The following is a 17985-nucleotide window of genomic DNA, read 5'->3' as shown; positions in this document are numbered from 1 at the left end:
CACCCCACTTGAATGCCTTTGGGAGGGTGGGCGGCGAGCGGCGGACGGAACGGGACAACAGGCCGCCCCGCCCCGGCGAGTCGGCGACGGCGACGGCGGCCGACGGCGACAGCACCGGCACGGCATGTCCAGGCCACAATGAGCATGTAGTACAACAGGAGGCGGGCGCCGCCGCGTTTGACTCATCTGCGTCTCTGTCTCCACCGCGTTTCGTTTCATTTCCACGCACCAACAGCAACAGGGGCAACCGCGGGTGGGGGGCCAACACACCATCAGTCTCTGCTCTGCTCTGCTCTGGAGTCGCTGCATGCTTCCCTCCCATCGAGGTGGCAACTGCTCTGCCCCCTCCTCCTGAAAGCCACCACCATCATGCCAGTATCTCGTTTGGTTAGCTTGTTACTCCCTCTTCCGTTTGATTTTTTTAAATTCATAGTATTGCTAGTATCTAATTAACTTGTGAGATTATAACAAAATATGTAGATTGTTTTAAAGAATAACTTTTTAGTAATTTATGATATACAGTTATACTTATATTATACCCTATAAATTTGAGTATACTTCAGAGGATAATGTCATCATATTTTTATGATGCACAAAACTTTTAATAATCTTCCAACCCTTCTGACAGACAATATACAACAATTGTACAATTTAATGCAAGTCTTAAAGATCTGTGGCGGATAATTTTTAAAACTTCTATGAAGAGTCATGAAGATATAAACTTTTTTACAAGGTTAACATAAACTCAAAGCACTCTCGATATAGAGTACGATTCATAAATAGTGTCAGACAACTTTTCATAGATAATAGACTTTAAAAAGTGAGCCTTGCCATACAGAACGTCAAATCAAAATGGAAGAAAAGAGGAAGCAAAAAATATAGCCGTGTGCTGTTCACGTGAACTCAAGAAAGGAAATGAAAATAAGCAGGGGACCCAAGGAGCGATAGTTCGGACGTCCCTATGTGAACTAGATTCCATTCCTATGACGAAAAAAAGAAAAGAATTAAGCTCAATGAATGTACTATTAGTGTCGATCGTTGTTACTTTTGCTGGGCGCGCGCGGATTAGCTCCCCCCTCTCATCCCCGCGTGTCCTTTGCAATATGATTGATATTCAGAGTTTTCGGACCACAGGATGGGACAAGCTAGAGACATGGCCACCAGGTGTGCTCCAAAAGCTAGCTAGCACAGCAAAGCGCAGCCAGAACAGCAGCTCCAATCCAATCCCACACGTGCATTACTCACCACCCACGGATCGGATGGCATCTTCCTTCCTCCATCGCTCTCTGTCCTTGGTTGCTTGACAGCTTCTCTTTGTCACGCACGCACAGTTCCGACTCCATTCATTCCTTCGCAGCTCCTTCCTGCACTCAGAAACTCTGCACCTCAGTCTGTCACTCGCTGCAAAGCTTGCTAGGAATCACAGGATCGATCCATCGCTGCAGATGCCACTGCTGCCTGACTGACCGATCACCCCAGACGACGACCACCTTCTAGACAAGTGTCACGGTCTCACTCCTCTGCAATGCAAATGCCTTGCCTTCTAGAAGGCATACGCAGGCCAAGTATACTACTATAGTTACTAGAGTTGAGTTCATTATAGATACTGCTAAAGCAAAAGGGGGTCGGCATGCAGATGTTACTGTCACTCGCCCCGTCCTTGCCTGAAATGCATGGCCAGCAGCCTCATCAAGGATTTGCCCGTCGCCATCGCAGGGATTTCTCGAAATCTGCAGATGGCCTGGTTTCCATCATCCATCCCACTCACATCATCCAACCCAAACCGGCCATGAGTGGAATTCCGATTAAATTAGTAGCATTTCGTTTTAATTATATTAGTCCAAAGTCAAAAGTGGTTCATTATACCTTCATTTTCCTTAGAAAAAGGACATGACTAAGTCCAAAGTGGTTCAGCTACGCGTATGCGCACGTATCCCTCGCCATCAAAAGGAAATAAGCCGCATCAATATCAGTCCTTATCGTCGGCCAGTGTACTCGTAATATACTTTGTGCCTCTACCCTTTTGCAGTTTTTTTTATTTACATAACACAACTCAGACACTCACAACGTACGCACACTCACTTTGTGCCTCTACGTACTGTTTGGAAACACTAATTATTTATTTCCTATAAATAAACTTAATCCATGATTACTCTCTCTTCCAATATAGTATGTAACTAGGACTGCTGAGTACTGGCCTTGTATTAATTTGTACAAAAATTATTCCATTCGGGCCATTCATCAAGTCATAACATTTTCTTAACTTTCCTATAAACTTAATCCATGATTACTCTCTCCAATATATATATGCAACTGGGACTGTTGACTATTGGCCTCAGCTTGTATTAATTTGTACAAAACTTATTCCATTCAGGCCGTTTATCAAGTCAATGTTTTCTTAAATTTTCATAATATTTTTTATCTTGGAGAGAGAGAAGGTGGGAGAGCGACATAAAACATCGATATCACACTACAAAGGAAAACACGGCACTCACCTCACCACATGAAAATGATGGAAAGAACATTTAATTTTGCATGCTTTGGGTACATGGCAAAGCCTTTTAGCCTTTTCGTTTAATTGTGTGTTTAAACTACATCATTGCATTTTCATCAGAAACATAAGTATGTATCTTTATGCTTCTGGTTATTAATACCATAATCTATTACATCAAACACTGTGGATCGTATAAGTACAAATCATTTTTTTAACAGTTGCATTAGATATCATTACTTCACGCATGCAATTTCAAATCCCAATATTTGAATTAAAATTGCATTAAACATTACTTTAATTCCTTGAAAACTTAATTAATCAGTTAGTTCTGTTCAAGAATGGAAGCGCACAACTTCATGCCTTAATTTCTATAATTTAAACATAATATATCAGGTTTGCAAAATAAGATTTATGAAAGTGACGGGGAATTGTCACTATTATCGCACCACAAAGAAAAAGAAGCCCCTAGCAATAGATTACTAGATGGTTAGGACCATATGGAAATTAGATGGCGCCAAGTGGCCTAAGGTTGTTAGCTCAGTCGGTCTGGGCGCAACCGGCGGCACCCACAGGTGGGGGGTTCGAACCCCCGCCAGGGCGGATTTCCCCCGCATGCGGAAAAAAATCCCCCTCGCTGTGCTCTTGATGGCTTGTGCTGTGCAGTCAGCCCGGACCCGGCCCGGTGGGTAACGGTCCCAAGAACGTGGCGCCAGACCCAGTGGGCTGAGTGGTCAGCTTGGTCCCGGCCCGGTGGGTAACGGTCCCAGGAACGTGGCACCAGACCCAAGATCAAGAGCCGGGGTTCGGGGGGTTTTTTCGGCCGGGGTCAACTTGGCCTCTTCTTAATATAATGCCGCAGGGGCGGTCTTTCCCCCGTCCGGTCGAGTTTTTTTAGATGGCGCCAAGTGCATGCATGCGTGTGCATTCTCTCAGTTTATCATGTACATAGACCCAACAAGCTATCTCTACTTAATTGATTTGGTTGGAGGTGCTAAACAGATTGATCGATCTGTGACATGATGTAATAATCAACAACAAAAAAAAAACAATTGCAGGCGAACGATGACTCGACCACACCACTCGCGTGCGACCAAAACTTTCCAAGACGTGAGTGTGTTTCCCCTAAAATGGGGTTTACATATATTTAAAAGGTATCAGTATAGTAATTCCCTGAAATACATGAAGGATATTTATATATAAAAAAACTGCCCATCTTCTTGTAATCTCCTGTTTTTCTTTAGAGCTGAGCAACTAAAACATCCAAGTTAACGGATATGTTATGATTACAGTGAGTGCAGCAGGGTGATAAGGAGCAAGTATATTTAGTAATTGCCGTTAAATTTGGTTGCTTGGTTTGCTTGCCGGAAGGAGTGCATGTGCGAGTGTTTGCATCTGCAGGCATGGCAAGACAGAGCAGAATAACAGAGCAGACCAACAGGTGTGACAGCATCCTTAGGTCCTATTTAGTTCTCACCCCATAAACCCCGTAAACACAAAAAAACATCACATCGAATGTTTCGACACATGCATGGAGTACTAAATGAAGTTTATATACAAAACTTTTTGCATGGATGGGCTGTAAATCGCGAGACGAATCTAACGAGGCTACTTAATCCATGAGCTTGCAACAGTGATGCTACAGTAACCATCTGCTAATTATTGATTAATCATAGATTAATTAGCATCATTAGATTCGTCACGCAATTTACAACTCATCTGTGAAACTTTTTTTTGTAAATAGACTTCATTTAGTACTTCAAATTAGCAAGATTCCGTCGCAAAAAAATTTCTAATGACGAGTTTAGTACTTCATTTAGTACTTCAAATTTAGTACTTCTAATTTAGTACTTCAAAAATTTTTTGTAATTAGACTTATTAGATTCGTCTCGTGATTTACAGACGAGTTCTGTAATTAATTCTGTGATTAGTCTATGTTTAGTACTTTAAATGTAGAAAGATGCTCTTTCAAAAACTTTATGGGAGGCAAATAAACACGGCCGAGATCCAATAATCCCAACCGTCAACTGTTCAAAAAATTTCGGTCGTGGAGGGTGAAAGAGCTACTACTAGTATTAGCTTTCTGAATATTGGCCTATAATAAGACAGACAAGAACTCAAGAAGGGCTACTGCCACTGTGTGCTGTGTGGGGGTGGTGTGTTGTTGTTGCACTCCAGCATTGGAGGCCAACCCACCAAACTAAAAGACAGTACCCAACAAGCACTTACCTCCCTTTTTTTTTTCCCTTTTCCGACACACAGCTAGCTAATCATCGATGGATGGTGGAAACACCCCTTTTTCTTTCTTTTGTTTGTTGACTACTACTAACTCTCAGCAGTGACTAAAGGAGACGGATCGGACAGCGACGGAGCAACATATCTTGTGGATCTTGGTTTACATCGTCGACCGGGCGCGGGTGTCAAAAGAGAATGTCCCAGCGTTCACACACTGAAGCATCAAGCATGGGCTGATCGATCATGTTGATAAGTAGCACATCACTTTGAGAAGCTACGCACTATTGTTGGCAGCAGCAGCAGTGATGAGAATAACGGCACTGGAGGAGCATATATATACAAAGTAGCCACACTAGGGCCAATGCAAGTTAGGCGTATGTTGTTGTGTACTTGTGTACTGTTCAGTCGGCCTCGAAATACATCAGAATCATCATTTTCAGGAAGGAACTCGAGAACAAGTCCCTGAAGAACTCTGATGCTAGCTTGCTTGTCATGCAGCTAGTTACCAGTCTAGCTACTAAAATGTAAAGGGGGAAGAGAACGAATTTCGTTAACGAACTAGTTGAGCTAGTTAACCATAATTTTCCTTTCCGACATAAATTTGTTTGAAAACTTAAAATTCCACTAAAAATTAAGATCTTCTTTGGTACCTGCAAAAGGGGTTATTTTAACCAAGGATAATCTTGAAAGGAAAAACTGCAAGGGCCGTCAAAAGTGTAGCCATTGCAATTGTAATTGTAACGAAACAATCAAACATCTTTTATTTATTGCCAACATGCAAAGTTGATCTGGAGGACTATCCAAGTTGCTACCGGTTTAACCCCACCTAGATCGCTAACTCCACATGCATGCTTGAGAATTGACTTCAAAATTTTAATGCACAAGAGGTCTTTACTATTTTAACGGGGGCAGCAGCTCTGTATTGGGAAATATGACGTTGTCGAAATGATATTATCTTTCATAACGTTATATTTTCAGGGGGGACCTATACTGGCTGCGATTTTGGTCAATTTTGCAGCATGAGGAGAGGACAAAGATCTGTTCACGAAGGCCAGCAATTCTTTGGAGATGGTAGCTTTAGAACTATTTGCGAGCCATAGATGGAGCATAATAATATCCTTTGTCAGGCTTAATTTTGTTTTGTGACTCTCCTCTTAATCCAGCGATTGAAGCTGGAAAAATGTAATAATTGAAAGCTGTGTACACTAAATCGTAGGCCGGAAAATACCATTATCTAAAAAAATTAAGCTAGCTAATAATGGTCGATGAAAAGGTAGCTAGCTAGGAGAGGAGGATGCGTGCGTACATATCGCTCGCTGGAATCTTGCAAGCAAGCAAGCAGTGCCAACACTGCAGGGCGTATAGGAAAGGAAGAAACCAAGGGGAAGCGCAAGAATGCCGCGTCATGCGACCTGCTGCCGCTTTTGCGTCGAATCAACAGAGGCATCCGCCGAATATATGTATGATCCGGCCTTAAAGCTAGCTAGCCTTGCGTGTTGCAGGGTCATATGAGCAGCAAGAAACAGACAACATACAGTTTCCATTGCCGGTTCCACGCACACGTATGCGATATACTATATATTTTGGTTTCATTTGACCGGCGTGTGTGTGCACATCGACTAGCAGCTACTGGCTAGCGTGAGCAGGGATCAAGATTAGGGAGGTTACTGTTACCTACACTGCAACAGCACACAGCACATCGATTAGGTCTCTGTACTGTAGTCTGTAGGGGGTTGTGATCGACAGTAGTAGAATATACTGCAGGCCGGTGCTAGGAAGAAGTCCATGCAAGAAGCAGTATAATGAATGAACGAAGCTATGTAGCTGCTGCTACTACTACTATTGCCTTCTCTGTTTGTGGTGCATCATTTGTTGCCTATTACTATTAACTAGGCATATAGCCCGCATTTTCGCGGCTACTATTAAAAATTCAAAAATTTATATGTCGTTGTATTTTTACTTAAAAATTATACTATTTTTTTACCATACATCATCCTGTTTATTATCGTAAATTATGTCTTATTATTGATTAAAACAATTCAACTATGATCTACCTATAATAACAATTTGATTTGTTGAGCTTTAATAACATTACGCAGATAATTATTCTTATTTTCATTTTATTTTGATTGATTGTTGTTAGCTTTAGTTTTTATTAATAGCATATATTTGTAATTGATACATAGCTAAATGGTATTTTATATTTAATTTTTTATGATGACATTTGTGGGTGATTTTTAATTAGGCACAGGGCTATTTTTGGCTAATTTTTATCGTAATGGCAGTGGTGGGTAATTTTTATTTTTCTATTTTTCTCCGATTAACGTGAGAATTTCTAAGTCTTGAGAGCGAACGTGGAGGCTCCGTTTGTTGGCCAAATAATAAGACAATAGATTACTAGCTCATTGCTTGCAGCATGTAATAGGTATATGTAAAACCTTCTCCAAAAATTAAAGAAAGAAATTGCGTACTAGAGCAACTTCAAGAGACTCTGTATCTATCTCAATTGTTAAGAATAGAGATTTTGATGGAAGAATACCCTCCAAAAACTTCTCTAAGTGGTTATTCAAATATACCCATCGTCTATTTCGGATTTCTCGCTAGCTAAAGATAGATAGCGAAAATAACACTCTAGAGTATAAACAAGAAGCTGTTGGAGAGTGAAAATATATAGAAAGCGATTTTTATGGAGATGACTCTTCAAACGATGATTTAGAGAGTGAAATTTGAAAAGACTCTTGGAGATGCTTTTAACTAACTAGGTTTGATATGATATACACAGAGCGAAGGAGGTCGACCGATGGATCAGGCGCTGCACGGGTCCATTGCTCGGCGACGACGGCGGCCAGTTATCCGCGGCGGTACGGTGCAGGTCGCCGAGCATCCGCCGGCGGGGAGGGGACACGGACGATGGAGAAAGCGGCTTTCATTTACCGACCCACCAGTAAGGATGGATTCGGATGTTTATTCGAATGTCAGATTTTTGGTCATTTTTCTTCGATTATGGACAAATAAGATATAGAATTTACTATGTAGATTCATAGCCTTGTATTTAACATTGATCTTGTAAAGATTCATAAAAACTAAACCTCAAATTTATCATATATATTCTCAAATAATAGATATAAAAATTCGAATACGGATCGGATACGGATTCGAATCTTTTTTCACCTTTTTAATTGTAGGGAGCAAATAATACATAAAAAATCTATACAAAATTTTATTCTTATGTGTAATAATATGCTTGATAATATAAAAAAATATTAGCATAAAATTTTAAACATATCTATTTTAAAATATCAAATTTGTTCTAAGAATTCGGATGTCTAGATCCATCCTTACCCACCAGGCCCGGGATCATCACTTGGTGGGCTTGGGGATTCTTTCTGCTGGCCCAATTATTATTGGAGGCCCAGTCAGTCACCTGAGGACTGCACGCACTCACCCCTAAAAAGAAAGGAAACATGATTTATGAATGAACTGTAACAAAAAGAACATGATGTGCAGATAGTTTTTGGATGACTACCGGCAATATCTGCATGCTTACTATGCCGCAGTTACAAATACTATATACTAGTAGTCCGATAATGCTCTTGGATGTCTAACTGTTACTCCCAATGCAAAGTTCTCCATGGGCCAGCGCAAGTCCCCTACCTCACTCACCTTCTGAAGCATTGGAGGAGACCAAAATACCAAAAAGTTCCCAAGTTTATAACCATAACTAACGGCAGTGAGATTGACGCACCTTTGTATATATGTTTCACATGTACACCTCACTTGGCTAGGTGCATCTTCCATGGTGTACCTTGCTGTCCATCGACTACCACGCGCCATTGCATGTTGGAGAAAAGATCAAATGATGCAAACATAATGCAAGCTGCATCGCCTTACTTAGATGTGGGATACCGTTTTGAATAAATATTTTTCTTTTCTTTTTTATATTGTTGAAGCTCAGCTGGGTGTGCCCTTGAGCTCATGATCAAGAAGGGCTTTGCTGAGCTCGATATCTACTGCCGACCAACCGTCCACTCACACCTTCTGTGAGCAAATCCATTTGTCAATCTCTGCATATGTTTGAGTTTGACCTCTCTTATGTGTTGAGCAATTCATCAACAATCTAAAGCATAGAGCCAATTTTCACTTTGGTACATTTTCAATTTCATTTTGTTTTTGGATCAATTTGTGTGTGTTTTGGATCCACACAAGACAGATCAATTTGATGGGCGAGACTTCTGTTCTATAAGTTCTCCGAGAAGAGTTGTAGTTGGCGCGGCTGTTAATTTTGCTCTGTATTTCACACACACACGAGGGGGCGAGAGGAGAGTACACCATCGTCAGGCATCATCAATACTATCCAAATCCGAGACAGCTAGTATTAGTAGCGCTTTGTTAACCTCTTCTGTTACCGATCAGCGCTCCACCCAAATCTTTCTTTCCAGGCCGGCATCTGCCCGCACTGCAGGCAAATGAACCCAATTAGCTAGCTTAAACCAAAGTACAAACATAAAGTTCAGACCATTTTCATTTTTCAGCAGCTGATACCACGTTGCCACCACTCGGCATCAGCGAGCGCAGCACCATGCCCTCGCATGTCTAATGAATGATGCAAATGGTTTTTCGGATGACTTCGGGCAGTAACTGCATCCTTACACTCATCTGTAATGTGTATAAATAGAAAGACCAGGGGTGCTCTTGGATGTCACCCAAAGTGCTCTCCCAATGCATGAGCAGCTAGCGCTAACCGTCGTTTTTTTTCCGTAAGGTGTATGAGAAGAAAAACTTGATCTGAAGCATTGGAGGAAACCAAGGCCCGCCATGTTTAGAAGAAAGAGATGTTTTGTGGAAGGAGTGATGTATACGTACGATCAGACATACACCACCGATTCGCCCGTTGCTCGATCCGGATGAGGGCGTATGAGTTATTCGCCGGTGGGGACACGCGCGACGGCGGCTAGAGACCCAATGATTGATTTATCCTATCGGTGCTGCAACAACGGGTCCACAAATCAGGTAGGCGGATGGGCCGCCTGGAGACCCGCAAACTTCATCTAAGTGATCTGTGATTCTGGCCATGCATGGTTTTTGGTTTTTATTTAACTAGTGTTTGGCGCGTGCCCATGTGCGCGTGGATGCACACTGTTGTATGTTGCGTAGATATGAAGTAATATGAACGAATGTTGATGCAAAAATATTAAATAGATATGATACCGTATATCACATATAACATTAGGACGGCAAACCAAGTATGTAGCTAGTGTGAAAACGATATATATATATATATATATATATATTACACACAGGTAATCAAGACCAGTTTTGAGTGTGAAAAAGTCCATGCATGGTAGCGTGGATGTCTATTATAGAAGGCTTGGTAGCGCGGAGAGAGACAGGGCGAGGACCTGCTGGTGCTTGCTCTGCTGAAAAATGGTATGATTTGTTAGTGTATATTATGAGATGAGTAAAATGGTTGTGATAGTAGTGCAGTTCATTACAAAGGAATTTTAGTCAAAATATATCATGAGGACAACACTATTCTCTTTCTCTGCTAGAAAGAACTTCATGACTCAACTCAACATCCAAATTTCAGAATAGTTCATTCCACTTAGCATGGAAACCAAGTACACAAGCTTTACAAAGTAGACGAAGGAAGCTTTACAACAATGACATTTTTTTACAAAGTAGTCAAAATATTGTTGTAAGTTGCAGTAAACAATCAAGCAGTACAGAGGTTCACCTAAGTGTAGGTACCAATCTAGCAATATATGAGCACATATGAGGAAAATTTCTATTAATTATCATCATAACCCTTGAGCATCAACGTATATTCTGATTCTTTTTAGATGTGTATATCACAGCACTAAATCACAAAACAGAAAATAGGCAACAGAACTAATAAGGAGTGCCTATGTTGCAGTCTTGCAGATCGGGCATGGTTCCAGCCGTCAAGCGATTACCAGGAACAGAGGTTACCAGGAACAGAGGTGATTGCAGGTTGGATGATGGCCGGAACTCTGACGGAGTTACAACGGAGAAGATAAAGCGACCACCACATCCTCTGTACAAGGTGCCGCGAAAACTCATTTGTTGAGGAATGAACGGAGATGGATAGGACTTGTGCGGTTAGGGGAGGTGGATTGCTTGAGAGTCGGCTCCAAACCAAACTAATCCGATTCGGCACAGAACAGAACGGGGGCACAACGCAGGGAGGCGCCGAGCACTGCAGGAAAGGAGGCGGATGTGAGTGTCTCGGCAATCCAGTGCTCGGCGGCGTGCTTGGGTCCGGGGCTAAGGTCGAATTGTTGCAAAAACAGATGGTCTTGCTGTATGTAGCGCCGGCGGCACCCGAGAGCGGCAGCATGGGGGCAGCGGACGAGAAGAGGAGCCATAGCGGGTGCAGGTGGCGAGCATGACAGAGGAGCCGGATGCCATGAAAAGAAAGAAGTGGGGATGAAAGGAAGAATACGACGGGGACATTTTGATCCATAAATTTTAAAAACATATTGAATGGATAAATAGTGATGTATTTATAAGAATTGTGAAACTGTAATGGTACGTTCATCACAAATACTAACGATTTATCTTCAAAGTACTATTGCCAAATGCTCCAACAAAGAGAAGGAAGGATGCTGGTTGAGGCCACTGCATGTTTAAGGTTCCATGGTATAAATTGCAGCTTGGTTGTACATACCCATCTGGCCCGTGGATTGTCTAGTTACAATTCGGGACCTATTTGTTTCAGTCTGCAGTTTGGGCAAAATTGCAATCGCAGTCTGCAAGCTAAAGCAAACAGGGCCTAGAAATGATTATGTATATAGGACCTGTTTAGTTCATAAAATTTTTCATATAGTACCAATCACATCGAGTTTCAAACATATGCATGGAGTATTAAATGCAATTGAAAAAATAACTAATTATACAGTTTAACGGTAAACGACGAGACGAATCGTTTAAACCTAATTAGTCCATACTTGGATATTAATTACCAAATAACTATAACTATGAAAGTGCTACAGTTTCATAACTTCAAAAAAAAAACTTTTCTGTTCACGGTATAATAAAATAGGTAAAAAAAGTCCCAGACAAAAGAAAGGAAAGAGGCTGCAGATGGGAGTGACCAAGACCGAAACGATGTTGGGCATCGTGTTCGTGTGGACTCCCAAGACCAGACAGACCCCTTTCTTCATCGCCATCGTCGTCATCGCCCAGCGTGCCCGCTCGGCCGCCTTCCTGCCCATACGGTCATACCATACGGCCCAACGAACTCGATCGGAAACGTGCACGCATCGTCCCGCGACCGCGAACCAAACACCCCCAACCGGTCGGTCTTCCTATCCCCCTCATAGTCATCTCCGACTCTCTCTGCAAGTCTGAAACTCCAAGGCATAGCCAGAGGCAACCATGGAGCAGCAGCGGCAGCAAGGGGCCGCGGCCAGGCGGATGGCCACGCTCGCCTCCCACCTGCGCCCGCAACGCGCATCCTCTCACCCTCAGGTTCGTCACCACGCTCTCCCATCTTCCTCGGGCCCCTCTCCGGCTCGCCTGATTGATTTGCCCGGGGTCCTCCGAATCAGGGAGCGATTGCGCTTTGCTTGGATTCGCTCCTCCCCAGATTTCGCTATGAATAATTCGGGTTCTTGGAGAACCAAGCTCCGACCAGCCCCAAAGGTCAAGGGGCTCATTTGCCGCGGCGAAGGCGCGGCCGCCGCTCCCAAAAGCTGGGACCTTGGCGTCAAAGGAGGCTCCTTTGGGTCTGGGGAGCCGAATTTCGTTTCTAGTACAAACACTGTCTAGGATCGTTTGTCGATTGGGGTTGCCTGCCCGCCAGGCTTTCGTTTGTGCCAAAATTGGGGCATCTCTTCTGTTTCCTCAAGTGCTAGTAGTAATTTGCTGCTCGGGATGCTGATTCAGTTGATGTTCCCGAATGTCTGTACTGCCAAATGTAGAATAAACCGCCCGCGCACGGTGTTTGCTGCATCATGCGTTGTACCATTGCTCTCGCATGTGTACTGAATTGTGGGTGAATGATTTGTGTGCCAAAGGGGCAGCAATGCTGATAAAATTGCAGAATCTGTTTTGGTCTCATAGCAAATATCATCATTCCAGTTACAGCAATCCATAAATTTTCTGCTTAGCTTAGCTGTGGATAGTTAAATGACAGTAAGTACCTGATAAATCACATATGACACATGCTTTTAAGTTTTAACAAACATGACTTGAATCTGGTGATGAACCCAAGCTATCCCTTTCTGATACCTGTATACTGATTGCCTTCGACCTGTCTAGGGATTTTACAATTGTTTTCAGATTAGTCACCCTGATAAGTATATCTGATATGATACAATAATACTGGCTACAAGTTTCTACCTTCAGACTCAATTCTAGCCTCAACTGTGGTGGTTGGAAGCTAAAAGATTGTAATTGATGTGCTGCTATCTTTTCTGGGTCTGTTTTCACTCTCTGCTAAATTATCTACTGTTGATTTATTTTGAAGATGGAGGAGGGACCCCTCCTAATGGGATCCAATTGTCGTGCAAAAGGGGCGGCGCCAGGCTTCAAAGTCGCGATCTTAGGTGCAGCTGGTGGAATCGGGCAGCCACTCGCGCTACTGATGAAGATGAACCCTCTCGTTTCGGTGCTCCATCTATATGATGTCGTCAACACACCTGGTGTCACAGCTGACATTAGCCACATGGATACTGGTGCTGTGGTATGCTTCTTGCCATTGCGTGTATCCCATCTTTATTTGAAATCATTCTAAGAGATACTGGTAATTTGATTCAGAAAGAAAGATTGCCACCACAGTTCCATGCTACTATGCTAGTAGGCCTTTAAGACTTGGTCAAAATTTAGAGGATATAAAGTAGGCCTTTTATACTGTACTTCTGACTAAAATGAAGCAGTTCAGCACTAACCAGCTTGCTGCTATTTCAGGAAACAAATAAGAATTTCCCAAAAATTTAAGTTGTAGTTGTATAAAATCATGTCATGTCAAAATTTCTGCTGAAAACCTTGGAAGAGACTTAGTACCTGACCATTCAGTGATAATTGTTTAAATCTCAATTTATATCGTTACCTTTTTACATAATGGTGTAAGAAATCTCAGCTGCTACATCCAAATATGCACAGAGCCATTTCTTATTACAAAGCTTTTGATGTGTAGACTTCATCTACCACATAACCAGTAACCAGATGTCTGCATCTGAACAATAGAGGCTCAACAGTATGAAGAAGTTCATTATTAAATTAAACATGATTCTATTGCTAAACTTCCATCCATTCTTAGCAAAGGCGGCATACAGTAGGCTTATTGTCCCCATCGTGCTCCTCCCCTTTTGTAGAAACGTCTAGAAGCGAATCCATCGTGTGGCCCGGAACAGAACCTGCATAGAAGAGTGAATTATTGCCTTGTAAATAACAGCTTCCTACTTGGAGTTTTCCTAACAACTGTGGAACTATCATTGGATTTCAGTTTTGTCAGTTCTGAGATGTTCTTGAATGCCATCTGCCATTTGTTCTGTTATTCATTTGTTTCTTGGATCATAAATGTTAGTTTGATCATTGGATGTAATTACTTAGGTTTGAAATTCTACAGGTGCGTGGATTCCTTGGCCAGCCACAGTTGGAAAATGCTCTAACTGGGATGGATCTTGTGATAATTCCTGCTGGTGTCCCTCGGAAACCTGGGATGACAAGGGATGATCTGTTTAACATCAATGCTGGAATCGCCCGTACTCTTTGTGAGGGAATTGCAAAATGCTGCCCCAAGGCGATTGTGAATGTGATCAGTAATCCTGTCAATTCTACCGTTCCCATTGCTGCTGAAGTTTTCAAGAAAGCTGGGACATATGATCCCAAGCGCCTTTTGGGGGTTACAACACTTGATGTAGTGAGAGCCAACACTTTTGTGGTATGCACTTCAAATCATAAACAGAGTTTGCCATGGTTCATTATTGATACTAATTTCTGTATTGTCAGTTTCTCTGATTCCCTTCCTCTGATTACAGGGAGAGGTTCTTGGACTTGATCCCAGAGAAGTCAATGTTCCTGTCATTGGTGGGCATGCTGGAGTTACGATATTACCACTCCTTTCACAGGTTAGGAGTAATTTGAAGTGATACAAAATTCTTGACTTTATAATTAGTCTGGAAATAGTAGGCAATCAATTTCAATTTCCACCTTTGTTTTATACATAGGTAAATCCTGCCTGCTCATTCACTTCAGAAGAGGTTAATCACCTCACTTCTCGCATACAGAATGGTGGGACAGAAGTAGTTGAGGTATGCTTGTCCTTGCTGCATCTCTTATACACGAGGAAAGAATGTCAACTACATATTCCCCTTATGCATTTATTGTGCCCTGGATTTCGGTTCAACATTCATCTGACCCATTAGATCTATGCATTCGGGTTTGATCTGTTTAGTTCTATGATTAAGAATCTGCATGCTTAATTTTGAGAGTATAAGAGTCAGACCACTAGTAAAATGGATATGTGAGTCTGGACAGTCCTTATATTATATAAAAGACTAATTAGGTGTGTATAGGCATATCAATGACATCTTCATGATGCTGAAAACATGATTAGGTGCACACCTTTTTACCCATATGCAAGGTACTAGGTTTTGGTGGTACTTGTTGTTTACATGCGTTTTAGTTAGGTGACAGTCTCATACTTTTCTCATAAATAGTTTTGTTCTTGATTGTCATGCAGTTAATCCTAAAAATTCGTTTTTTTTTCTCTTTTGGTCTCATCGTACTATATATTTCAGGCTAAAGCTGGGGCAGGATCAGCAACTCTTTCAATGGTTTGTTCCTGCCACTTGTACCAAGATTTGTGTTCACAGTTTGTAGTTTGTAGTGCTGCTTCAGTTAACACTGAAACTTGTTTTGTAGGCGTATGCCGCTGCTAAATTTGCAGATGCTTGCCTAAGAGGATTGCGTGGTGATGCTGGAATAGTGGAGTGCTCTTATGTAGCTTCTCAGGTTCTTCTTCTGTGCATACTGAATATTATCATGATTCAATTTCCGTTTTAACCATCTTCACTGAATAGTATTTCTGATTTGTAAATTCTGTTTTCCTTGTCTTGTGGTTAAAGGTGACGGATCTACCTTTCTTTGCATCCAAAGTTCGGTTAGGGCGCTCTGGCGTTGAGGAAATTTTGCCACTTGGGCCGTTGAATGAGTTTGAAAGGTCTGCAGTCTGTACTCTCTACTTTCCGAATTTTGAAGTCCTGTTTGCAGCATGCATTTAGGTTAGATATATCTATCAGTCAACACCAACGGCAGGTAACTGCCTCAGCAAATTTACTTTGGCTGAGCTTTGTCTTGAACACCAAGTTCATCTTGCATGTTCTCATCAATCTTCGTGAATCACGATTGACCTTTGACGGTGGTAGTTGATGCTGACAATAAACCAGTTTCGTGCGTTATTCTCTGCTGGACACGTACATACAGCTCACAGTCGGTAACATATATACTAGATTACATGGCTCACAACCGATTCAATGCCATCCAAACCTGTTTCATCCTACCATACTTATAGTGCTGACAAGGACCACCGCAATTGTTATTGATGTCTTGGATCTCTACTGACGACCTACATCATTTCATCTTTTTCACACATCACTATCATGCAGAGCTGGTCTCGAGAAGGCAAAGAAAGAGCTGGCCCAGAGTATCCAGAAGGGCGTCTCTTTCATCAACAAGTGAGGCAGGACATCTAGCAAATGTCCAACCCCAACATAGAGAAAGATTTGCCGTGTTTTGGCTTCCTGCTGGAAACCATTGTATTGTAATGTCTCTGTAAAACTGTGTACATGGCGTGAATGAATGATCTACACGGCTGTACTAAAAAGGATAAATCTTTTCTTTGGTCGCAAAAAAAAGGAAAATCTGGTAATAAAAGTTGCTTCTGAACAGATGGGTCTCTAATGTCTGAATGTTGCCCTATATATTTACGGTATCAGCAATCTTGTGACGAGACCTTCTGTCTCGTCATCAGAGAAATGAAAAAATAATAGAAGAGAACTTGTACACTGATTGCTCGGTGTGATGGGTTTAGATGTTGGCAGCGCTGCTGTTGCTTTCATTTCCTGGCAACAAAGGATTGGTGAGTGATTCTGTTTGAGGACGGACACAGCATGCCTCCTCTGGTACAGTTTGAATCTGCAGAGATTGTTAATGCTCAATGTAGTAATTCGCAAAAAAAAAAAGCTCAATGTAGTAATGATGGTGAAACCCAACCAGATCGATTGTGACTGGAGATGATGGGTGGTGGTTGGTATAATGGTATACATGTTTGGCATGCATGCAGCGCTGTTGCTTTCACGATGCAATATAATGCAGGAAGAAAACAATGTTATCCTGGCAAAGGTTATTACTCCTTTGGGGCTAGCTGGATCGGATAACACTGTACCACGTCGTGCTCGATCCAAAGCAAGGCCTTCATGCGTCGCAGCAAGAACCTTCAATGGCGGCGGCAACCCAATAAACAGCCTCTTAGATCGAGGATGGCGTCGCCATAGGGAACAAGCAGGCAGGGCAAGTGGTTAAGTTCAGTCACACAAGGCTTGGATTTTCTAATGGCTGCTACATACTGGGAGCTTCACTGCCTTAATTAGTCACATCGAACCCGTCACTACCTTAATTTTATCCTCCTCTCTGCTGGGCTGGGTATCAAACCAGCTGCAGATGCCACGTGTGCATGGTATCATCATAAAACTGCAAAATAGTATAGTATACTACTAGTCCTAATCACCGCTGGATGACGACACTGACTCTGTGGTATGGGCAAGAGCCAGGGGCGGATCCAATGTGGCCTGTAGGGGCTCCAGCACCCCTGTGCACCATGGGAAGGAGCTTAAAGGTGCTGAAGAGCAATTAAGCACGTATCTGTCCAGCACAATTCAGATTTCAACTTGCACCATGCGAGGTTCAGTTTGCCACGATGATCTAATCATTCAGTTTTGCTGCTATGATGCAATAATCTTGGGCGTGTTCGTTTGTTGGGATGCAGATTCGACCGAGATATGTATGATGTGTTTCTGATCCTCTGCATGCAATCTTCTTCTTTTTTTCTTTTCCTTCTTTTGATATGACATTACGATGGTGCTTCCTTTCACTACGTCTACAGTCAGCTACGCATGCAGCCACTCACAACTGAACACTGAAACGGCGGCGTCTACCTGCAACCACCAAATTGATAAGCTTTTGTTGGCAATAAAATATACCAGGGCAGCATGGCTAATCCACCAATTATTGAA

At 42.3% G+C, this 17985-nt stretch overlaps 1 protein-coding gene across 1 annotated transcript; it reads left to right on the top strand.

Annotated features, from left to right (window-relative positions):
- The first annotated feature begins 11853 nt into the window (after positions 1 to 11853).
- On the top strand, positions 11854 to 16641 carry LOC120700228 (malate dehydrogenase, glyoxysomal-like). Its single transcript, XM_039984447.1, has 9 exons — positions 11854 to 12217; positions 13218 to 13433; positions 14319 to 14633; positions 14731 to 14820; positions 14920 to 15003; positions 15493 to 15528; positions 15617 to 15706; positions 15820 to 15914; positions 16360 to 16641. Exons 1-9 carry the CDS (start codon positions 12125 to 12127, stop codon positions 16430 to 16432), a joined length of 1092 nt encoding a protein of 363 aa, XP_039840381.1. The 5' UTR covers positions 11854 to 12124; the 3' UTR covers positions 16433 to 16641.
- Positions 16642 to 17985: the final 1344 nt, after the last annotated feature.

This window comes from Panicum virgatum, chromosome 3K (genome assembly GCF_016808335.1).
Source record: "Panicum virgatum strain AP13 chromosome 3K, P.virgatum_v5, whole genome shotgun sequence".
In the NCBI taxonomy this organism is placed as follows: Eukaryota; Viridiplantae; Streptophyta; class Magnoliopsida; order Poales; family Poaceae; genus Panicum; species Panicum virgatum.
The sequence above is the reverse complement of the archived record's forward strand: the minus strand, read 5'-3'. Positions and strand labels throughout refer to the sequence as shown.